Raw genomic sequence first — 9729 nt, forward strand, 5'->3', positions numbered from 1 at the left:
TGGTTGTCCCGGTTCAGGCTACGTTATCCGGTAACATTAGCACTGTTATATATGTATATATATATATATGTATATATATATACATATATATATATATGTGTGTGATAACCCAGAAGCTAATCGTTAGCTTACAGACTTTATTTACATAATTTAAATCAATCTTCAGACTGGTTGCGTATCTATGACTTCCACTTACTATTAGCTGCTAGCTCGCTAATGGTGAGGTTACGTGAGGTACAGATGTTTGCTGGTTATGATATAATATATAATATATGTATATTTTCTCTGTGTGTGAGAACAGATAGTTAAAACCAGTCAACTGAACGGTCTGCCGGCGTTTTAATGAGTTTTAATGAACAGCAGCGACTGAAGAGAAGTTTTTAGTCTTGGAAGAAGAATTCAGATGTTTAAGTTAAAGTAAACTTCTTTATTTATAAGTGTCAGTAATTATAAAATTATCAGTTAACAGACTGAGAGGAGGAACCTGCTCACATACAGCTGATAATGTTTGTGTGGTTGTTCCAATAAGAAGCTGCAGACGTGATCAAGGTGCAGCTGAGAACTGATAGCGGCTCCGATAAGGAGGTGAACTAACGGCATCCTGTCCCACGCAGGAGACCGGGTAAAGTCCCGCTCTGTGGACTGTGGACCCAAAGACCTGCTGAGCGTCTGATGGAGGACTGTTCACAGCGTCGGCCCGGTGAGTTCCTGCTCCAATTACAAATTATTACTGTTTTTAAATCCTCACTGACCTCGTTTGTTCAGTGGGAATCTAAAAATAAAAGCTTCTCCTCCGGCTCCTCTTTTAGATTTCTATTTTTACTCCACAGATGGATTTTAATTTGGTTCTGTTTGTTCTGATGCTGTCAGATCTCAGACAGTCAGAATATTAAAAGAACATCTGCTGAGTTTGGAAACTTTATGGCTGCAGATGTTGTTACATAATGTCAGAGACTTCAATATTAATAATGTTGTTAATTATAATTAATAATAATGAATAATGACTCATTAATTCACTGTTTAATCAGACTGAGCTGTCGTAAACGTCAGGGTTCAATATTAATGTAACTGAAGGGATTTATTATTATTCACTTAAATTAATCTTTTTTTCTGGCGTCAAAAACAAAACAAAATGAACTGGTAGCAATAATTTTAAATAAGTGCGTTTCAGATGTTATATTTGAACAAACTCCTCGTAGACAATTGATCAGATCAACTTCAGATTTGGTGAATGAGATCTAAAGACCAGTTTTACTTTCTTTTAAGCTAAGTTAGCATAGCGCTGATCACCCAAACGCTTGTTTCAGAAAACAAGCATTTTAAAAGTTGTTTCCTCGTCGTCTTTATTAACAGGTTATGGTTAATTAACACGTTAGGGTTGATTAACAGGTTAGGTTTGGGAAAAAGAAGATGGTTTACAAAAAGGGGGAGTTCACTGACTCTCTCCATTGCACGGACATATGGGGTTTTCCTTCTTCAAATTCTACAAGAATTAACACAGCAAACAACAACAACAATAGTGCAAATCTGGGTTTTCGGGGCCAGAATACCATTGTTGGTAGACTGGTCACCCTCCATCCACCACCATTGCAAAACAGCCTGTAGAGCTTTCATTATGTAGCCCAGAATACCGGGTTTAAGGGTTTCAGGGTTTAAGGGTTTCAGGGTTTAAGGGTTTAAGGATTTTAGGGTTTCAGGGTTTAAGGGTTTCAGGTTTTCAAGGTTTAAGGGTTTCAGGGTTTCAGGGTTTAAGGGTTTAAGGGTTTAAGGGTTTAAGGGTTTCAGGTTTTCAGGGTTTCAGGGTTTAAGGGTTTAAGGGTTTAAGGGTTTCAGGGTTTAAGGGTTTCAGGGTTTCAGGGTTTAAGGGTTTCAGGGTTTCAGGGTTTAAGGGTTTAAGGGTTTCAGGGTTTAAGGGTTTCAGGTTTTCAGGGTTTCAGGGTTTCAGGGTTTAAGGGTTTAAGGGTTTCAGGGTTTAAGGGTTGAAGGGTTTCAGGGTTGAAGGGTTGAAGGGTTTAAGGGTTTCAGGGGCAGTGATTGATTGTTTCTCTGTGTTTTGTCCTTTAGTACGTTTGTGTGGATCTCTGCTCTCCTGCTGTGAGACGTTTCTGATCACAGAGTGTCGATCTGCCGCCGCCATGTCTCCTCCCGCCTCCACTCGACCCTCGCAGACGTTCCGGCTGCTCATCGTCGCTGCGCTCCTGCTGATGATGATGTCACTTCCTGTGTCGGCTGTTGAACCGGAGGCGTGTTTCTCCAGACAACACCAGAGTGTCATCGTCAACGTCAGACTGGCCTTAAACAGACCCACGACCGCCATGGACGCCCGTGTGGTGCGGTCAGAGCGGGACTGCGTCCTCGCCTGCTGCTCAGAGGAAGTGAAGCCAGGTGAGAAAAATGGCGGCTGCTGTCTCCACTTCCTCCCACTGTACAGAAATACGTACGCTGCCATCTTTCTCCATATGGAGCCACGGTACCATCGCGTTATGGAGGTACTGCCCATACGCCGAGCAGAGCTCAGCTGTCAATCATGACGTGAAACCCCTTTTTTATATGTTCAAATACAAATATGAGTACAGTGCCTGAATTGGATCAAAAAGGTGAAGGACATTTTCTCTGCGTTGAGCTAGCTGTGTGTTTACACAGAGGCATTGTTTAGGAGAACCTAAGGAGAACGCAGGGGTTCGTAAATACGGAGGTCCAAACAGTGAACTGGTTAGAGCGTCAACCTTTTATTCCACATCTTTGTTTGTTTGTGCTCCTGACTGCAACATAATGTTACCATCCGGGACAATAAAGGGAATCTATGACATAGGGCTGGGGGTAAACGATTATTTATTAAACGATTAATCGGGCGATTATTTTATCGATTAGTCGACTAATCTAACGACTAATTGGACGATTAACGTGAGTTAGCTAACGTTAGACAGATAACGTTAAAAGCTACTGCAATCTTCTTGCTACCGTTAGCTAGATCTAGCAGCTGTGCACTTTGGTGGTGCTAGGCTAACCAACGCATCTTAGCTCTCTCTCTGAAACGGAGGCACCCCTTTGCCACCCGCGAAGGAGACAACAACAAGCACCAACGCTGGCCAAACCAATCTCATGCCCATGCAGCGCACCGTGCAGCCCGTGCAGCGCGCCGCGCAGCCCGGTGGCGCCAGCCAACCACCCCAGCCCCCCATGCAGGGTGGGCTGGGCTGCCAACGCCCACGCCAGCCAACGTTAGCTACTATAGATAGCTGTGTTCTGCAGCCGTAAGCCAGCTACCATTCAAGCCAACATTAGATGATAACTAATGTTTGCTAAACACAGCTGTCTAGGCGCCAGTAGCTAGCCAACGTTAACGTTAGCCACCAACCCAGCATGAACAAACCGCACAGAGAGCCAAGACAGCCGGTCAGCACCACCGAAGTGCGCAGAGCCCAAGCCGCACAAACATGAAACCAACCCAGCCAACGCCAGCACCCACCTGCCACCGTCTCCTCCACGAGCGACAACGGGGCGCCTCCGCCCCAGATGCTCCCACATTGCCAAATGGAGTTGGCATACCACACCAGCACCACAGCAAAGAGCACAAATAACCACACCTTTACGTTTGGGACTAAATTTGAAGTATTCCCATACCTTCGATGATTTAGGGCGAGCTCTTTTTTTAGGTCTTTTATTGGGGCTTTTATTGGGAATTCTGTGAGGAGGTTGCTGTTTCGTCCTCCATTCTGCAAGGTTTTGGTCTCCCACGTGTGTGTGTCGACGCGTCCCTACAGGCCTACTATGACACCATGTTCTTGTGTTTGTAAAGGTGCCAAATGCAACATGGCTGTGTTCAACGCCAACAAACACGCCGGTGATGATAACTGCTTCCTGTTCCACTGTCAGACAGAGCAGGACTGTCCTTTAATGAAGGCTCAGGACGGCATCAACACCTACGACATCTACAAAGGTACATTCATCTGATCTCGTCCTCAGAAAGCTTCCATATGTTTCTATAATAATCAGATTATTGATCAGCAGAGAGTGAACGGGTTGTAGTGTAGTTTTGTTCCTCTGCTGCCTGTGGACTGATCTCTATGTGTCTCTACGTGTCTCTATGTAGGATGAGGGTCAAAGGTTGTGACCTTTATGCTCCCGAGTGCCTTCTCTCTCCGCTTCCCTACAGTGCCAACAGTGGGCAACACAGAGTCCAACACAGAGTCCACAACACAGAGTCCACAACACAGAGTCCACAACACAGAGTCCACAACACAGAGTCCAAAACACAGAGTCCACAACACAGAGTCCACAACACAGAGTCCAAAGTCAAAGCTAACATTCCTGCTAGGCTAGTGGAACATATTGTTTGATTGTGCTTTTATCTGGATAACGTTAGCTTGGTTGCTATCTCGGTAGCTTATGTAGCAAAATACTGTCAGCTAGCTTCATCCAGACTCCCGAGGCTGATCTGGCTGACTAACCTTTGCCTGATCGCCAATGTTATCGCTAGTAAAATACATTCTGAGTGGATATGTTTATTTGTGCTGTTGGGCATTTTAATATGGAGCCTTATAGAGATTGACTCAGTGCTGGAACCAGCCTCTAGTGGATGTTAGAGGAACTGCAGGTTACGTTACTTCCATGTTGCTTCCTATTGGCCAACAAACTTTTGAATTTGTGTTCTTTCCTTTACAGGTTTGATTCATCCAACCACAGTGAGACCTGTTATCATGACGACCACCACTGAACAAACCACCACACTGGCTCCAACTACACCAACAACCACCACACAAGCTCCCACAACAACTACACCAACAACCACCACACAAGCTCCCACAACAACTACACCAACAACCACCACACAAGCTCCCACAACAACAACCACCACAGAAAGTACTTCACCACCGACCAGCACAATCTCTGCACCAACCACAACAGCACCTCCACCCATCATAATCATCGCCACAATGCCTCCACTGACTCCAGAACCCACCACCACAACAACAACAACAACAACAACAGCTTCTACTACGACCATCTCCACCACAAGAAAGACCAGCAAAAAGCAAAATAAAGCGACCAAGAAAGCAAAGCCTCATCCTTCCACTACCACCGCCACCGCCACCACCACCGCTGCCACCGCCCAGACAACTCAGAGCTCCACAACATCACTTCCTGTTGTAACAGCCAGTAAAGAGGCTGCACCAAGAACTACTGAAAAACCACAGCCCATCACTGAAACTACAACTCCCACTACTACTACGACTACTACTCCACTTCCTACTACCACCACCACCACCACCACTACTACTCCTTCCACTACCACAACAACAACAACAACAACTCCCACTACTACTACAACAACTACAACTCCCAGTATTACCACCACTACTATGACTGCTCCTCCTCTTCCTACTACCACCACTACTACTCCTCTTCCTCCTACTACAGCTCCTGCCACCACTGATTTGTCCACCACGAGGTCGACTCCAGGAGCAACTCTCGTCATCGTCCCCAAAGACGCCCTCCAGTCCGAGCACGGCCTCCAGAACTCGAGCGTGCGGGGGAAAGCGGTGGCGGCACGGGGGGCAGTGAAGAGTGGCATTGTAGCGTTCATGGTGCTGGGGCTCGCCGTGCTCACGCTTGCTCTGGCTGTCGGTGGTCGCAAGGCGATGGAGTCATTCGACAGACGCCATTACACGAGACTGGAGCTCAATGACCTGCACTACGAGGTGTGAGGATGTTTATGACGGAAGCCCCGAAAGACAATTAACAAGACTTAAGATGAGTCCGTTTAAGATTGTTAGCATTTGTCTTTTTAATTTACACAATAATGGAATGTCTACTTCACTATGTTAAAAACTACAGAGAATACTCTGATTCTGATTGGCCAGAGGGTGCATTATTTTCAAATAACCACACAGCTCTGGCATATTGTTTGTTTATGTTTATTGTCCTAAAACAGGAGTAAACAAACCTTTGATCTTTGGTAAGCGGGCGTGGTATGAGGATGATAATGCATGACACATGTGCAGTTATATAAAATAATGCACTGATACCTGTGCGTTATATAAAATAATGCACTGATACCTGCGAGTTATATAAAATAATGCACTGATACCTGTGCGGTTATATAAAATAATGCACTGATACCTGTGCAGTTATATAAAATGATGCACTGATACATGTGCGATTATATAAAATAATGCACAGTGTGAAGAAAAACTGCCTCTGGCCTCAGCAGCCTGCATTATTTTACTAGGAGATGGCAATATGGATAAAATCCTCTATCATAGAACATTCTCCTACTTCTTAACTTAGAATATTTAAAATAATGGAAAATAACAGTCACACAGCTAAAAAACATCTGTTTTTCTTTTTTCTCTTGATCGACAGCACCGATATATCGTTTTATATCGAGATAAAATATATATTGTGATACAGTAAATTTACAATGCAACACATGACAAATCACGAAACATTGAAACAATGATGCCAAAATTATCTTTTGTCTCAAAATCATTTTATCATATTTGTCACAATTTAAAATTCTCATGTTGTTTTTTTAAATCTATGGCAGTTTGTTGCTGCCAATATGCCAAAAATATTAGCTCAGTTTCTGGTTATAACAAGATTTTGATTCATTATGACATAATTCCCAAATTGTTCTGTTTTAACAAAGTTGTTTATCATCTTTATATTCCTAATATTAGACATCAGTGTATTTTTTGAAACAAGGAACTTATATCACGATAAGATTTCGTTATACAAGAAACTTAAATTTTTTCCAAATGAGAAAAACCTCCAAACAAGAAAATAGTAAAAAAAACAAATTATGTTAATAACATGAAAACATTTTAAAGTCACAGTTAAACAAGAAACATTTCATCTTGTAATGAAAAACCGAGCTTTTTTTTGTTATCCTGGCAGCAGTATGCCTCCATAGAACGTCGGAAATGTCACTTTTCTAATAATTGACCTTAAGCCCTGTCCCTTTTAGAACCTCTGTCAACTTCCTGTACTTAGATTCGCTATGTGCTAGGCTAATCTATGACATATATTCACATCTAAAGTTAGCTTATGTTAGCAGAAATCTAGCAAACTAGCTAGCTAATCTACATCAATCACTAGCTAGTGAATTAGCCTATGTTTGGCTAACTGTAGCTATCAGATATAACTAGCTAGCTAATGAGATGTCACTATATGTCACTTTTATCCATTAATCATCTTCAAAAACGCTTTGAAACGTATACTAGCTAGCTAACAATTAAGTAGATTAGTTAGATAGTTAGCTAGTGTTTTGTTAGCATTAGCTAAGATGTGATATTTTATCTTAACCATCTTCAGAATATGGTTGTCGTTCCAGCATAGATTAGCCTAGCATATAGCATATCTAAGTTCTGACCGAGGCTTCCTCGACTGTGATTGGAGCACAGAGCGGAAAGGGGCGGGGTTTAGGAAGGTTGACTGACTTTAGCTGGCTGGAGAGTGAGTTTAGGAAATGTGAAGTGGGTGAAGAGAAAAGTTTGATGGAACAAACAGCAATATTTTTATTCCCTGACTCTCAGGAAGGTGTGACGTAACGTAGAGGAACAGAGGATGTGTGAGCGGACACTGATCGGGTTATTGATGAACCCTTTGTGTATAATGAACACCTGCATGTCTTTTATCTCACATGCTTCAGCCATACGAGCCTGAACCAGCTCAGTCTGGATGTCACTCTCACTGTGGTGGTTTTGTATTTTGTCCACAGTTTTCTTGTTTCACTCGTGGATAAAAATGTAAACGATGGATGCAATTCTCTAAGATTGATGCACTATTGTATCCTGTGTTTTTGATAATTATGATATGCTTCTTTTTGAATATTAGATTGTTTTTCATAGGTAAGAGTCACTGGCCGCGCACTATTTTCCTATAATGATTTGTATTGGATGTCGGTGTGTGTGGGGGGGGGGTCAGTGTGCAGACTGCTGCAGCGTCAGTCGTCCACCAGGTGGCAGCAGCAGCCTGATGAACCTCCTGAGGACACTGAGGAAGCTGCACTGTTGTTCTCACTGCTGTCTGATCAGTTAATATCATGGATGAACTGTTTGGTCTTGTTTTGTGAAGTGATGCTTTTGCATAAGTTTGGAATTTGATGTTTTGTTCTTGTAAGGATAAAAAAAAATGTGATTTTTGAATGTGTTGTTGTTGTTTTACTGAGTTCTGTGTCCGCAGCCAGAGGAAGTAAAAGTACACGTTATTTACTCCAGTAGAGGTTATTTATTTACTTCAATAGAAGTTATTTACTCCAGTAGAAGTTATTTATTTACTCCAGTAGAAGTTATTTACTTACTCCAGTAGAAGTTATTTATTTACTCCAGTAGAATATATTTACTCAGTAGAAGTTATTTATTTACTCCAGTAGAATATATTTACTCCAGTAGAAGTTATTTATTTACTCCAGTAGAATATATTTACTCCAGTAGAAGTTATTTATTTACTCCAGCAGAAGTTATTTACTCCAGTACAAGATATTTATTTTCTCCAATAGAGGTTATTTATTTACTGCAGTAGAAGTTATTTACTCCAGTAGAAGTTATTTACTCCAGTAGAGGTTATTTATTTACTCCAGTAGAAGTTATTTACTCCAGTAGAAGTTATTTATTTACTCCAATAGAAGTTATTTATTCCAGTCGAAGTTATTTATTTACTCCAGTAGAAGTTATTTACTCCAGTAGAAGATAATTACTCCAGTAGAAGTTATTTACTCCAGTAGAATATATTTATTTTCTCCAGTAGAAGTTATTTACTCCAGTAGAAGTTATTAACTCCAGTAGAAAATATTTATTTACTCCAGTAGAAGTTATTTATTTACTCCAGTAGAAGTTATTTACTCCAATAGAAGTTATTTATTTACTCCAGTAGAAGTTATTTACTCCAGTAGAAGCTATTTATTTACTCCAGTAGAAGTTATTTACTCCAATAGAAGTTATTTATTTACTCCAGTAGAAGTTATTTACTCCAGTAGAAGTTACTTATTTACTCCAGTAGAAGTTATTTACTCCAGTAGAAGTTACTTATTTACTCCAATAGAAGTTATTTACTCCAGTAGAAGATATTTACTCCAGTAGAAGTTATTTATTTACTCCAGTAGAAGTTATTAACTCCAACAGAAAATATATAGTAGAAGTTATTAACTCCAGTAGAAGATATTTATTTACTCCAGTAGAAACTATTTATTTACTCCAGTAGAAGTTATTAACTCCAGTAGAAGATATTTATTTACTCCAGTAGAAGTTATTTACTCCAGTAGAAGTTACTTATTTACTCCAGTAGAAGTTATTTACTCCAGTAGAAGTTATTTATTTACTCCAGTAGAAGTTATTTACTCCAGTATAAGTTATTTATTTACTCCAGTAGAAGTTATTTACTCCAGTAGAAGCTATTTATTTACTCCAGTAGAAGTTATTTACTCCAGCAGAAGTTACTTACTTCAGTAGAAGTTATTTACTCCAGTAGAAGATAATTACTCCAGTAGAAGTTATTTATTCCAGTAGAAGTTAATAACTCCAGTAGAAGTTATTTACTCCAGTAGAAGCTATTTATTTACTCCAATAGAAGTTATTTACTCCAGTAGAAGTTATTTATTTACTCCAGTAGAAGATATTTACTTCAGTAGAAGTTATTTATTTACTCCAGTAGAAGTTATTTACTCCAGTAGAAGTTACTTATTTACTCCAATAGAAGTTATTTACTCCAGTAGAAGTTATTAACTCC

At 40.6% G+C, this 9729-nt stretch overlaps 1 protein-coding gene across 3 annotated transcripts in view; it reads left to right on the top strand.

The window, feature by feature from the left end:
• mansc1 (MANSC domain containing 1) overlaps window positions 1-8150 on the top strand; it is a 9441-nt gene extending 1291 nt beyond the window's left edge. The window contains exons 2-5 of one of the 3 annotated variants that reach the window (XM_051420000.1): window positions 530-700; window positions 2065-2385; window positions 3800-3940; window positions 4666-8150. In XM_051420000.1, the coding sequence (XP_051275960.1) occupies window positions 673-700; window positions 2065-2385; window positions 3800-3940; window positions 4666-5708 (1533 nt within the window). In that variant the 5' untranslated portion in view covers window positions 530-672 and the 3' untranslated portion in view covers window positions 5709-8150. The remainder of the gene's footprint in view (window positions 1-529; window positions 701-2064; window positions 2386-3799; window positions 3941-4665) is intronic. The other 2 variants (XM_051420001.1, XM_051419999.1) reach the window with 2 other exon arrangements.
• Window positions 8151-9729: the final 1579 nt, after the last annotated feature.

The sequence above is a fragment of the Dicentrarchus labrax genome, unplaced genomic scaffold (genome assembly GCF_905237075.1).
Source record: "Dicentrarchus labrax unplaced genomic scaffold, dlabrax2021, whole genome shotgun sequence".
In the NCBI taxonomy this organism is placed as follows: domain Eukaryota; kingdom Metazoa; phylum Chordata; class Actinopteri; family Moronidae; genus Dicentrarchus; species Dicentrarchus labrax.